Below are 14,441 nucleotides of genomic sequence, written 5' to 3'. Positions count from 1 at the left end.
CTCAGGAATTGCTCACAAAGGCAGAACTGCAACAAAGACCCTGCCCCTTACTCTCAAGCCTGCCCTAAGTCCCCCATAGCCTTGTGGACAGCTTTGGGTGTGTGTCTTTCTTCCCGTCTGAAAGACTCCTCCCAGCTTTGGCATCTGGTCCCACCAGCAAATACAAGCACTCTTCAGACACAGAACTCTCTCCCTTGGACCTGGACCTAACCCTAAGGAAGACACCAGGCATAGGTCACATTTGGTGAACACTTGTGTGGCAATGGAGTGGACTCTGCTTTCACTAAGGGCTAGGTTATGCCAAGAATATGCTAGAATGTCCCAACTTTGATGCTGCTTGTCAGCACTGGGCCTATCAGTCCCTCAGCTGGTGCTGGGTTTTGCCCTACACTGCCACACAACACTCCACTTCCATGACAAGCACACGTGAGTGGGGGGATCAGCCTCTCCACTTGGCCTCAATTCAATGTGACTGGCTCAGTGGGCAGGAACTACTTACTCCCCTCCTCTCTTCTTGCCCTGCCCACTTTTATTATTCATTTTATTGAGACTATTTGCTATGTAGCCCAGGCTTTACAACAATCCTCATGCCTCAGCCTCCTGATTGCTGGGAGCTCTTCACTCTGTCATGCATGTAATAACCACGTTAGTATACAGCACTTTACATTGTGAAGACCTTTCCCATTGTTTACTGGTGGGCACCATTTTCTGACACAAACAAGACAAACAAACTATGTTAACTGTTAAACAGATCTAAGCAGTAATTTTTAGCTTTCTATTTAAAATAGTTTTAAAATGCCTTACATGGGCAATGTATGTAGGAGTGTTTTCTCAAATAAAACCCGTATCCCTGCTTGTTCGGGTCACTGCAGAACTCATGACTTGCCCAGATGCCCAACTTCACCCTGCTCCCCAAAGCACACATTTGCCGTGGAGAGCTCCAGGCCCCAAGTCTCCACTCAGTATTGTAGTCCTGGGCTGGACTTAAAGGGGGATAGGGAGCACCTAAATGGAAGGGTTTGGGGTAAATACGGTAGGAAAAGCCTACTACTTACTCTTCAGGGTGAAAATGGGTGGGAAGCCCTGGCAAGCCAGCTCTGCCTGTGCTGTGACAGGGATCAGCGATGCTGCCATGAGGTAGTGGGGCTGAATGTGCTGTCCCACACGGCTTAGCTCGTGCACGTGTAAAAACCTTTGCTTGACTGGTCATCTCGAAGGGTGTAGCCAGGTGTGGGTTCCTTGAGCCGTAAAGGTAAGGACTGGGGTATACCTCCTGTGACCTGATCTTGCTCTATGGAGGTGAAAACAAGAGTCCCTGGGCTACCCTCTAGGGCAGGCCAGACTGAATGATGCTCAGCACTGTGAACAATCTACTCTGCATGCTGCCGCTCCCTCTGGCTGTTTAGATCAATGTCGCCAAAGTCCAACCAAGGTGGCAGAGTGGTGATTTGAGCTGAAGTTAGCTACAGCCTTGTACAGATGAGGGCTCCTCTAACCTTCAAATTTCAGAGGCCCAAAATGTCCCTGGAGCCAAACGGAGGAAACCATTGCAAAGGGACCCCAGCCGCGACTCACATGAGCCCTGAGGACATGGTGGAGAGCCATTTGGGGGTGCACCCATACTGTGGCCCCCGCGATGTCCCCACCCACTACTCCTTTCCTCGGTCCCTAGCGGCCTCGCACAGCTCCACCCCAACACCCCCCCCCTCCCCCAGAGCGCAGTCCACACCGTCCTTTTTCAGCAAAACAACGCGACTCACCCACCCCCTCCCCAGCACCAGCACTGGCCAGATCCAGGGCTAGGCCCAGTCCTCCACCAGGCTATGCGCACCCGGGAGCACGCTCCGCCTCCCTGCTTCCTGGCAGACACCCCTGCCCATGCCCCTGCCCGGGACAGTTCTGGAGTTCCACGCGAGTGCTGAGCGAGGTCCAACCATGGGTTCTGTGGCCCAGCTTGGGCACTGCCCCCTCCCCGCCCCAGACTCCCGAAGGGACGGGAGGGACGGGACAGCGCGCGGGGGGGTGTCCCGAGTTAACCGCCTCAGCGCAGCTGGAGTCTAGAGCTCTGGGAACGGAACTCACCGGAATGTGCACTCGTAGTGACCGTCGCTTCAGGCTGGGGTTTTTCTTGCCTCCGCTCCCTCCAGGGCTGGAAACCTCTTTCTTCTTCTTGGTGTCCATGGCTGCGCTTCCCATAACTTTGACCAGAAGTTAATTCCGGTGCCTCGTCCCCGGGATTAGGTCCCCTCGCTGCCTCCCAGGGCTGCTGCCGTTACACTGGAGCCGCGCGCTCTTTATGACTGTCCTTCCACCCTGAAAACACCTCGTGGAGACTTCCGCGGGGCGGGGAGGGCCGACGGCGCAGGTAACACGCGGGGAGGCGCCCGAGGGGCTGGCGGTCCGCGAGATCCCGGTAGGCTCTATTTCGTCCTCCTACCGAGTCACCGACTACAGAGTCGAGGACAGCGCTGTCTTTGCTTACGCGTGGCAGAAGTCTCGTGCTGGGTGACAAAGTTTCCCTCCTACTGCAAAGCGAAGCAACATTTTCCACCCTCTCGGCTCCTCCCACGGATTCCCAGAGGTAATTGGCCAGACAGGTGCAATTTACAGCAGCAAGTTGGAAAACAGCCTTCCGGTGCTCCAGTCTCGGTGGAATAGGCTGTCAGAGAGAGAAGCTTAGTATGGAAATGCATAACCCTGGGCCGCACAATGCAGCAGCAGGGAGCCAGGGACCCAGAGGGCCGCCTCTCTAGGCGAGAGGGAGGGTAGAGGGGGAAGAGGAGGTGCAAAAGCCGAGGCTCCTCGCAATTGGGCTGGCGCGTGGCCGCAGAAATAAACTGTGACGGCGGCTGGCTGGGTTCTGCGGGCCGAAGGGCGCGCCCCAGCCCCTAGGGGAGAATTGGGCAGGGCAACCGCCCTGGGCGGCCTCCGAGCAGCGTCCCCCAGGACTCAGGGGACAGTAGGGGCCGAACCTGGCACGGACTCAGACTCCGGGAGAGCTGGGCGGTGGCAGGCGGCGCGCGTTGAACAGGAAGTGCGCGGTGTGCGGCGCCACTGTCCCACTCCACGCCGCCCCCGGGCCGCCCTGCACTTGTCTGTCTCAGACAGGCAGACTCCGGACTGGCCCCAAGCTGATTTCTGACCCATCTCGTTTATGTAGTGTCTCTGTTTAGGTCGGATCCCCGGAAACACACCCAGGCCGCGGTTGGAGCCCCTGGTAAAAGGCTCGGGAGATCTAGATTTGCTTTGCGGAACTCCGCCCTGCGGAATGGGAACCCAGCGCATCCCAATCCAAAGAGCCCTGTGGCCGGGTGAGTGCCGGCTTTTCTCCACGACCGGATTCTTTACACGTTCATCAAAGGTTGCACAGCCAAGGTCCTGAGACCACGGAAGGAAATGGGTGCTTAGGAACCTGAAAACCAGGGCGAACACACCGCGTGTTCCAGGGCCTTCAGAGTCACTAGCTGCAGATCCCGCACTGCCGGCTTCTCTAGGCTCGGGCACCGCGACCATGGCTTCTGGGATGAGTGAAGGGGGTTCTTCAGCTCCTGCTCAGAATTTAAAGACTGCAAGACCCCAAAGATCACTCCGGCTCTCTAAAGATGACATCAGCCCATCTGTGTCCTGCAATCAGTAAGGCACAGATGTTACACAGAGAATGATGTGATGGGGGTCGCTTTGACATGACACCCATCATGGGGGCAGTTGAGGAGGTGGCTTTTGCCCCGCGGCTCCCTGCTTTCAGAGGAGGTGACCTGGTTAGCACGCTTTAGATAGAGACTATTATTTAGTAAAGGACCTGTCTGTCCATGAGAGACAACCTAGGTTCAGCTATCTCCTGGGTTTCCACATTTCCAGCCTACTTCCTGCAAATTAGGTAGAATCCTGCAGTTGTGGGGGTGTGTCCCCGTTCACCAGTAGATTTGTATACATTCCTCCATGCTTCCAAGCCAATAATGAAGCACACCCCTTCCCCAGTGTCCCTAAGCAGTGTCTGGAGGGCACCCTGAAAGAACCTGTCTAGGATCAACACTCAAGCAACTGTATTTTGTCCCCACCCAGGGTGTAGGTTTCTTGCCCAGCTCCTTGCTAAAAGGACTTCCAGAGACTGAAAGATGTCATTCTACTGAATGTTCAAATTGCTCCTTAGAAGCAGAAGTGAGGGGTTTCGGGGCAAATGGGGGGCACCCTTGGGGGGAGGGCACCCTCAGCCACTAGAAAATGTCACTCCAGGACTGTCAAGTAAGTGTTCTCTCTGTAAATGGTCGTCTTTTGTCATGATTTGCCCGGATACATAATTGGCACCATGTGATGAGAAAGAAAGGGCTTTGAAAGAAGTAATCAGAAGAGATCAAACTGACAGGGAGAGACTGGGGCGGACCCTGATGCTTTGGTTACTTAAACCGTCCCCCACCAAGATGGGCTTCCTGTTTTTATGAGCAGCACTTAGCAGTTGTTATAATTTATACTTTTGTCAATGATTTGTGGAAACATGTATAATCTTTCTCCAATAAAGTATTCTCTTGATTTTACCTTTCGGAGTGCAGACTTTGGAGGCTTGGAATCCTAAATCTAAATATTGGGACTTGAGATAGCTCAGTGTATAAGGTACTTGCAAGCAAGCCTGGGTTAAATTCTCAGAATCCATGTGAAAGCTGTGTGCAGTGATGTGTACCTGTAATCCAGCACTCCTATGAGCCAGTACACTGCACGGTGTGACGCATAACAAGAAAGACCCGGCTTCAAACGAGACAAAACCACCAAGGTGAAAGGAGAGACTGGTTCCTGAAAAGTTATCCTCTGACCTCCATATGAGGTTCATGGCACATACCCACATGTGTAACCACATATACTTTAAAACTTAAGTCAAATTTTTTATAGGCTGGAGAGATGGCTCAGTGATTAAAAGCACTTACACTGCTCTTGCAGGAGAGCTGGGTTCGGTTCTCAGTGTCCACATTGTGGCTCACAATCACCTATAACTCCAGTTCCAAGAGTTCCAGCACAAACACAGTATACTTATGGCTCAGGCATACATGCATACACATAAAATAAATCTTTAAAAATATATTTTATTAGTCACGCATGGTGACACACACTCCTAATGCCCTCTTTTACACCACACACCACGTGGCAGCTATATCCCCAAAGGAGCACGCACACACACACACACACACACACACACACACACACACACACCCTGCTTCTGGAGTCCCCATTTCTGAATGCTACTACCCGCCAGGACTCCTATTCACCATGCTGACCCACGTGGAAGTGCTCCTCCTCCTCAGCCAGGGTGAAGACTGTATTCAGGGCCAAGGTCTACATCCCAGCTGAGAAGCAAGGATGGCAGGAGTCTAAGAGTTGACATAAGGTTGGTATGGTGGCACATGCCTGGACTTCAGCTACTGGAGAAACTGGGTTAAGCTCACTAGTTCAAGACCATCTTTGGAAAGAGTGAGGAGAGGTAGCTGGGGAGGGAAAGAGGGAAGAGCAGGGGAGAGATTTTCCTTCATTATCCATCCAGAGTTTATGAAAGGAACATTAATGGTTTACTTTCAATTAATCATTCTGCATTATGTTTTTCATGTTGCCTGTTAATATCCTCTTTGAATGAAGGCGACTTTGAACATCATGGGTCACCTTTGTAGATCACTGAGAATTTAGAAGCCGTCATGTATTAGAAGTACCTTGTGCATTGGGAGAGTATAAATTAGGCCTCTTGGGGATCTATAGATGAATGTGTTTGATGAAGTCCCACACTTACACCACTGGATACCATGTTGGAAAGAGGACAGCCATGGCCTTTTTTTTCTTTGTGTGTGTGTGTGTGTGTCTTGGAGGACAACTTCCAGTGGCATTCACAGGAACACCATAAGTCTCTTTTTGAGCAGTCTCTCATTGGCCAAGAGCTCATCAATTCAGCTAGATTGTTTGGCAAGCAAGCCCCAGGGATCCTCTGGTCTCTGCCTCTCCAGCACTAGGATCATAAGCTTGTACCAGCATACCTGGATTTGGGGGATCAAACTAAGGTCCCCATGCTTACAAGGCAAATCCTTTGCCATCCTACACTATCCTCCAGTCCCAGGAATCAGCCTTTTGACCACCTCTGACATGCCCAGCACTGTGGTAGATACTTCATGTTATTGATCTAATGTCTATCAAAGTCCTCTGAGAGAACTGTCACACTCACTTCGTTGAAGCCTAACTGCTGGCTGATTGTCATTGCCTTGTCTTTTCGGGCAACAGAAAAAAAGGCAGCCTCTTCTATTTTAAAACCAGACTTACAAAACTCTAGGAAATGTCTCAAGGGTGACCTTGAGCAAACTGCATAACATCTCAGCTGCCCTGATGTCCTGGCCTGTGACACAGTTGGTGAGAGCAATCACTTGTGTATTTAGAACACAGTGTGTTGGTTCTGTGCAAAAGACAGCCCTTGGGGACTGAACTGACTTCAGGGCTTCTGTAAATGCTGCAGCAACTCACTGCATGCCCTACTAAGGGGTCACTTTCTAATCTTAACAACCAAGACAGAAGCACATTTTCATATTTGCTTTCTTTTAAGCTTAGGGACTGATGGTGCAATCTTAGGATGGCTTCTGTTCTCAGGATCAAAGGGAGTTACTGACATTGAGAGGGACATGAAGGAATGACCCAGCAGGAGTGGAAACAGCCTTGGAATGGCCCCTCTTGTGTGCCCTCAGGGCCTGCTTTCATTTGACAGGGAACCAGCCACCTCTGCTCACACAGCAGGCTTCCCTTCATCCATAAAGCTAGCTAGCCATGGGCAATTCCAATCATGAAATCCAGACTTGCATTAAGGTAAAGGTGAACTCTGTGGCAATATCCTGTCTTTTCTTCAGAGAACAGCCAGGATGCTGACAGCTCAGTGTCTAAGTTCACACACAGCAGTCCTTAGGTGACGGAATCAGCACAAAGATCTTGTGTGGCTGAAATGTGTCTGTCTGCTAAACAGAAGCAGAGAGAATCCCAGCAGTGAAGGGCATTTGTCCCGTTACCAGCATCAGCTTGGAGTAAGGACCCAGTTCAGCCAGCAGCTGCCTTCAGCATTGCTGCTCAGGACTTGAGGTGTTTTGTTCTAGTTAAAAAAAAAACTTTTATTTGTGTAGGGTGGGGTGCATGCCACACCCTCGTGTGGAGATCAGAGAACCCTTGACCTCCAAACCATACAGGGAAGGACAAGCACCATCCAGGCCCTCAGAGGAAGGGTGTCCCTCCCGGGAGGGCTGGACCAAACCCTGAGTCCAACCCATGCACAGCCTTGCCAGAGTCCATGCCTGCCCTTGTCCCTTAGTACCTTACACCACAATCAACCAATATCCATTTGCCAGGCAGACAGATCCCATGGGGACACTCAGTCCAAGGACTCTTCATCTCAAAGACATGGTGGGTTTTGACAGCTCTCTTGATGCCATGTAGGTCACAAGGTATTTTATGAAATGTCCCTAAATAGAACCCTGAAGAATCTCATGAGGTCTTGGGAGAGACTGCAGAGGAGAGGAAGTTTCCAAACCGGGCCTTCCTGTGTAGGCTTGGATGAGGTCCCTTTGAGTCAGCCACACCCACAAGGCTCGAGACCTTTCCACCAAAGGCCTTGTTGTTTTCTAGTCCCACTTCTCATAGCCTTTTACCTTCTAGGTTAAAAAAGAAAGTAATAACGCTAACGACAAAGCTCTGCTCTGGCCCGTTTGTATGGACCATGGGACCTGTTCACCCATGACTCAGGGCTTTGAAGGATTTGAGATGGAGGGGTAAAGGTGCTATGGGGAAGGGCTGGCTTTAAGGTTCGCTGCCAACACACAGCATGTGCAGAGGGATGCTGGCCTGGCTGTGGGCAGCCCAGGGCCCAGCAGGCTTCATGGTAACTTGTGTAGTTGGCAAAGTCACATAACTTAATATGATGTAGGGGATCATGAAGTGTCTGGCAATAGCAAAAGGTTTCTAAAACTGTAATGAGCAAAACTGAATTCAAAAATCAATTGCAGGGTTCAAGTGGTTGTAGCACATGCCTTTAATCCCAGCACTCAGGAGACAGAGGCAGACAAATCTCTGGGAGTTGAGGCCAGCCTGGTCTACAGAGCAAGTGCCAGGAGAGCCTCCAAAGTTACCAAGGAAACCCCATCTCTAAAAACAAAATAACAAGAAACAAATCAAATGTAGAATGAATTCGAGTTATTTCTGGTGGCACTTGTCTGTGTCACACAGCAATACCCACTGCAGCCCTGGTTCTGATTGTACAGCAAGTTCACAGTGGGAGCCATCACATCATGCAGGGCCACCTAAGCTGTCTGAAACACCTCAGCTCAGATTGGAAACACTGGAATCTATGAATGCAGCGTCTTCACAATGCATACAAAGTTCTCTGTGCTTACAGAAACTGATTTAATTGTAGAAAACACAGACTTTGAGTATTTTCCTACGACTGTTTCTTCAATGTGCATCACATTTGCGTGTGTCTGGACTGCACTGCATTAGAGTATTTGATCTTAACAGTTGCTGTTTGAGTTGTAGGCTTGAGGTTTACAAAAATTCACTAAATGAGTTTTGGCTTAAGATGAGGAGACAGAATTTCTGAAATGTCTTTAAACATACCACTGGTATTTCAAACTAAATATTTATGTACATGAGGCAATGTTCTCAGCATTGATTGTAAAATCACAGGGTAATTGACTCTGGAAAGGGTGAAGATGCCCTACATCTTGCAGGGTTGGATACTCTTCCAGTGTTTAACTCTTATGTAGAAACAAGCAAGCACACCCATCCCACTAGTGTGAAGATTCACTTTTGTTTTTGACAAGTGACAAATACCAAAGAACTGTTTCCAAGTAAATTTCTTGGTGGTTTATTATCAGTGAGTGTTGGATTTGTATGCCTGTCTTATATACCAATACAAGTAAATTTTCTTGGGCAAAAAGGAGTTGTAACAAAGTATAAAAAGCTCCAAGTTAAAGAATTTCTTCCCAGAGACACTGTGGGACCCTAATCCCTGGAACTTTTAAATGCTTACTTAACTATTTCCAGGGCACTATGTCATGACCACTCCTAGAGACTTGTGTGTGTCAACAGGGTGGAGATGCAAATGGAGTCCACCTGCCCGATGGACTGTCTTGTGGCCATCTACCTCTGTTGCTAGTACTGGTCCACTCAGCTCTGTGCTGATTTTGGACTTGGTTACTGTGAGACTGTAGACAGGTCAGCAGACAGCCGTGTGGGAAGAGGGTGGGCCAGATGGGCTTCATCTCTAGGATGCAGGAGTTGGAAGTCTGATGAAGTCACAGGGAAGACAGGATGTCCATTTCAGCCTTGGTAGAGGTAAGAGCTACTGTCTGGGTGCTTTGCTTCTCTAATCTTCAGTGGCTTTATGAGATCATAAACAATACATCAACACAAGGGAGTATGGAGGAAATAACTTGGGCCAGTTTGGGCCTGTGGGACCATGAGGACAATGGCTGCTTTCCGAGGGGGATGAGATGATATTGGGAAAGGCCATCCTGGAGAGCAGAGCTGTGCGTGAGGGGAGCCTGGCTGCAGAGAACTTACACACCATGGAAAAGAGAGGCCACGATGGTAGATGTCTACTTCTAGAAGCTTCGTTGAATAAGACAGCAGGAGGGCTTTTGTTTTCAAGGTAGTGTTTTGGTTTTTTTTAATTTTAGAAGCACTCTTATTTACATATCAATCCTCCCATTCCCTCTCCCTCCCATCCTCCCATGCTCCCTACTGACCCCCCAACCCACCCACCACCCACTCCCCAGGGATAGTGAGACCTTCCATGGGGGATCATCAAAGTCCATCACATCATTCCCATATCTGGGCTGCAATAGTATCCCTCTATGGGGAAAGGGCTCCCAAAGTCCATCTGTGCACTAGGGATAAATGATGGCTCAACTGTTAGAGATCCCATAGACAACCCAGGCCTCCAAGCTGGCCTCACATTCAGAGGACTTTGTTCGGGCCAATGCTGTTTCCCCAGGTACAACTAGGGTCTCAGTGCTCTCACTAGTTCAGGTCAATTTTTTCTGCATGTTTCTCCAACACCACCTTGGCTCCCTTGCTCATCCCTTCTGCTATCCTTTTTTTTTTTTTTTTAATTCTAACTTTATGGTCCTGGCTGTCCTATGTAGATCAGGCTAGCTTTGAATCAGCCACCACCTCTCAAGTGCTGGGATTAAAGGCATGTGCCATCAAGCCTTGCTTGGTTTCATTTTGTTAATTTAGTTTAGAACACTTTATTATTTATTTGTGGAGAGAGAGAGAGAGAGAGTGACTATGTTACATGTATGTGCATGCCCACAGAGGCCAGAGGAGGGCATCAGGTCAACTAAAACTGGGGTTATAGATGGTTATGTGCTGACTGATATGGGTGTTGGGAATCAAACCCAGGTCCTCTGGAAAATCAGTAAGAGCTCCTAACTGTTGAGCCATCTCTCCAGCCCTGATTTGTCCTTTCCCCTGCCTGCCTCTCCTCCCCCTCCCTCCCTTCTTTCTTTCCTGTTTACATCAAATCTTGATCCCTCTGGTATTTATTTTGGAGCTGTGAGGCAGTGGGGGAAGGGAATACCTCATTTATTAAGATTGTAATGTATTTTTAAAGGTTTTTTTTTTGTCTCATACTGCTTTGTCTAGGCTTTTTCATTTGTTTTGTTTTGTTTTTTTGAGACAGGGTTTCTCTGTAGCTTTGAGCCTGTCCTGGAACTCGCTTTGTAGACCAGGCTCACAGAGATCTGACTACCTCTGCCTCTTGAGTACTGGGATTAAAGAATTTTTCTTTTCTTTCTTTTTTTTCTTTTTCTAACCTTCTTGTCTTTTAATTTTATATTATAGTTCCCAGTCTTGGATTTTTAGGGGTTTTTTTTTGTTTGTCTTCATGTACGTGTGTGTGTGTGTGTGTGTGTGTGTGTGTGTATGTACATGTGATTTATGTGCTTTCTTTTTTTAATTTTTTTTTTGTTTGCCTATTTATTTTCTTAGGAGAAGAGAATAAAGGTGTGGGGTTGAATTGGATGGGTGGGGAGGTAGCCATGGTCAGAATATATCGTGTGAAAAAATTATTTCCAATTAAAAAAAATAGCGTAAATCCAGCTGGGCCTGCCAATCACCTGGCCAGATCATCCCTCAAGAAAGATGATTCACTAAAACCCTGCTGAGGAGATGGGAGGAATAATTATCTCCTTAATACCATAATATACTTTCCTTCCCAGAAGCCCCTCCCAGTGCAGACACTTAACTAGCTTTCATTGTGCAACAATGCAGTCTGACAGCTTTTCTGAGTGACCCAAAAGCATACCTTTCCCTTTCCTTACTGTCTTTCCCCCCCCATACCCTGGCCAGTAAGGCTGCTAAGCCTGTTTTCTGTTCTTGGCACTGTGAGCTTTCCCCACCTCTTGCAGACCTTAGCTTTCTCTCTCCCTTTTCTCTGTCTCCTTCATCAGGCAGCCGCTAAGACTGACAGCTTGTTATTTAACCTCAAACTCTCATTTTTTTTAAATCAAGTCATACCTGCCAGGAGCGGCTGGGTCCCTAGTCCCGAGTGACTGGCGTTCACTCACCAGTTGGTCCATCCTGTGTCCTCTGAGTCTTGGTGTGTGACAGGAAGACAGCTAACATCCAAGGTCTTCTCCACCAGACAGCCACTAGCTCTGCAAAGGATGCTCTTTCCCTTTCTCTCTCCACCCTTGTGGAGCTGGGACACACACCGAAAGTGTATGTGGCTGGTTTGAGGAGCCACTGCTCCTTCTTCCTGCACTCAGACAAGAACTCCTTATTGAGCATATTGAGCAACAAATCAACAGAAACCTGTCTCAAACTGGACAATGTCAAAGGCTCTTTCTACTGCTGGCAAATCAATAGCACCATTCTCAGAGGAACTTGGAATGAATGCACGTCAGGCACACCAATAGGAAAACACCGATGAAGTCATTCTTGTCACAAGTAAAGGACAAACACATGGTACTTTCTGTTTTAGAATTTTTACAAATGGAGTCCATTTGATTCTTATAGTAACTGTTCCTCTCTCTCCCTCCCTCCCCCTCCCCGTCCCCCTCCTTCCCTTCCTCTCTCCCTCTCCAGGTTCAGAAGGCTAAGCAAGTTACACAGAGGATCTGTCTAGCATCTCAATGTCACCAACTCCTAAAAGTGCATTTGGCCGTGGTTGCTCTGACCTTTCCATTCACCTTGATGAACTCATGGATTCTTTGGGATGGTGGATGTAGAATGTCAACTTAATAAGCCTCTGATCCCCATGGACTTGTCAGATGTCAATGCAGATGTGCAAAGGTATTCTGAAGATGAGGTTATATTTCCACACAGGGACTTAAAGTAGATCATTGTCCATAATATGATGGGACCCACCTCACTAGTTGAAAGCCTTAAGAGAAAAAGCTGGGCTTTGGTGGTGCACACCATTAATCCCAGCACTCGGGAGGCAGAGGCAAACAGATCTCTGTGAGTTCGAGGCCAGCCTGGTCTACAGAGCGAGTTCCAGGACTGCCTCCAAAACAATACAGAGAAACCCTGTCTCGGGGAAAAAATGCTAGGACTCTGCCAGGAAGTAAGGAATTCTGCCTCTGGACATCCTCAGAGTCAACCCTGTAACTCCAATCCTTTCCTAACCTCCCAGCTGTCCTGACCTGTAGTTTCAGACCTACTAGACCACACAGTGAGCCAGTTCTTTAAAGTCAATCTCTTGGAAGTTAGTTCTTGAAAGAGAAGCCTGCCTCACCTTCTGTCTTTCTGTTGCCTAGAAAGCTCCATGCCCCATGCCTGGTGGCTTCTTGACCATCCCCAGAAGTCTTGTGGCCATGGAGGACACCCTGGAGAAGGGCTGGTGTGGCAGGGGCAAAGGCTGCAGACACAGTGCACAGCGGGGCCTCTTCACAGGCAAGCAGCCTTGTTACTGAGGGGAATAGGAGGACCTATGAGACCCAAGTGCTCAGATCACCTCTGGGAAGAAGAGCTTCCTTTGAGCTGAAGAAAGCCTGGCTCACACTCACTAATGCCTGGGCTTTGCAATGCCCATCATTGCTTTTCACATTCCCTGAACAAGAAAAGGGTAATTACAAAAGCCAAGACTCAGAACCATCTAGAGTATGTTGGTCATTATTGTGACAGGTGTAATTCAGGTTCAAGTTACTGACTGCTAAACTCCCATGGCACTGTAACCAGCTAGCCATGGCAGTGTGAGGGTGGACTGAGCAATGGGAAAGAAGGCTCACTTCCCATTTTCTATCCTCTTCCTCATTTTTCTCACCTGCCGTCTCTTTCCAGATTCACAAAGTGGTTGGCTTTAGAACTACAGAGGTGGCAGAGCACCCTGGGTTGGGTCCACTTCTTCATTTGACTTTCATTGAGGGAATGTGTGTGACAGACTACGAATAACAATTGTATTTAAGTGGTAAGAGCTGTTATTTATCATCCCTACCACACAGTGTATTCATGCTCGTGTGTGTGTGTGTGTGTGTGTGTGTGTGTGTGTGTGTGCATCTGAGGTCAACCTCATGTGTCATTCCTCGGGTGCCATCTACCTAGTTTTTTGAAAGATGGTCTCTCACTTGGCCTGGAGCTAGCACACTTATTTGGCTAGGCGTGTCGGCCAGCAAGCCCTGGAGGTTCCGGATTGCCACCTTCCCAGGGCTGAGATTACAGGATCAGAACACCACATCCCGCTTTTGTATATGGTGGGTTCTGGGGATTCTGGGGATTGACCTTGGGTCCTGATGATTGCGTGGTAGATCTTTACTGAGTGAATTATAGTCCCATCCCAGTCTACACTCACTGCAATGATCTTCCCATTGTCCAAAATATATTGGACCTCCATCTTAGACAATTAAGGGTTTTGGCATGCAAGAGGTAAAACTGTCAAAGTCCATCTGTGCCTGATGGAGGCTTTGTGAAGGAAGCTAGCAAAGTTACCAAGGTTCATAAATGGCCCACCTGAAATTTCTTCTGGAGGCCAGTGTGAAATCCTGCCGTCAGTTTCCATCCACATCTTCAGCCTGTGAGTTCTGCTCTGACTCTCACCAGTAAAAGCTCAAGCCTGTTTCAGACTGAATACTTCATCCTTCATCCTTCTCCTCCCTTTACAAACAAACTGACAATTGCCTGCTTCCTACCCAATACATATGTCAGCTGGGATTCCTCGAGATGTGGATGCCAGGAGATGAGGTGTATAAGAGAGGTGATGGGGGAGATGCCCACGGGGGAAGGAGAGGCAGGACTGGAGGGAATGGGTTGGGAGATCTGCCCTGATACCTGAAGGAGAGTGGCAAGAGGGATAGACAGGAAATGGCTTCAGAACCGTAACTTTCAGCCACAGGGCACTCAGAAGGGATGAGGGTTAGGACCCCTCTGCAGGCTGACTTTGCTTGGCGTTGGGGAAAGGGTGGAGATCACCAAGGTGAGGCTGTGGGCTGTGTGCTGCT

General features: G+C 48.8%; 1 protein-coding gene and 2 long non-coding RNA genes across 4 annotated transcripts in view; 2 read left to right on the top strand and 1 right to left on the bottom strand.

The window, feature by feature from the left end:
• The window catches only part of Prkag2 (protein kinase AMP-activated non-catalytic subunit gamma 2), a 249,890-nt gene extending 247,681 nt beyond the window's left edge, over window positions 1-2,209 (bottom strand). For both annotated transcript variants that reach the window (XM_040737111.1, XM_040737112.1), the window contains exon 1: window positions 2,083-2,209. In XM_040737111.1, the coding sequence (XP_040593045.1) occupies window positions 2,083-2,196 (114 nt within the window). In that variant the 5' untranslated portion in view covers window positions 2,197-2,209. The remainder of the gene's footprint in view (window positions 1-2,082) is intronic.
• Window positions 2,210-2,441: 232 nt separating this feature from the next.
• On the top strand, window positions 2,442-4,532 carry LOC106023145. Its single transcript, XR_001197776.3, has 2 exons — window positions 2,442-2,581; window positions 3,161-4,532. It is a non-coding gene; the product is annotated as an uncharacterized LOC106023145 (long non-coding RNA).
• A 4,920-nt stretch (window positions 4,533-9,452) lies between these two features.
• Window positions 9,453-13,090, top strand: LOC121136561. The gene is made up of 3 exons (XR_005873592.1): window positions 9,453-9,649; window positions 12,091-12,297; window positions 12,765-13,090. It is a non-coding gene; the product is annotated as an uncharacterized LOC121136561 (long non-coding RNA).
• The last annotated feature ends 1,351 nt before the right edge of the window (window positions 13,091-14,441 follow it).

The sequence above is a fragment of the Mesocricetus auratus genome, unplaced genomic scaffold (genome assembly GCF_017639785.1).
Source record: "Mesocricetus auratus isolate SY011 unplaced genomic scaffold, BCM_Maur_2.0 Super-Scaffold_100676, whole genome shotgun sequence".
Classification (NCBI taxonomy): domain Eukaryota; kingdom Metazoa; phylum Chordata; class Mammalia; order Rodentia; family Cricetidae; genus Mesocricetus; species Mesocricetus auratus.
This window is presented reverse-complemented; position numbering and strand designations above follow the sequence as displayed.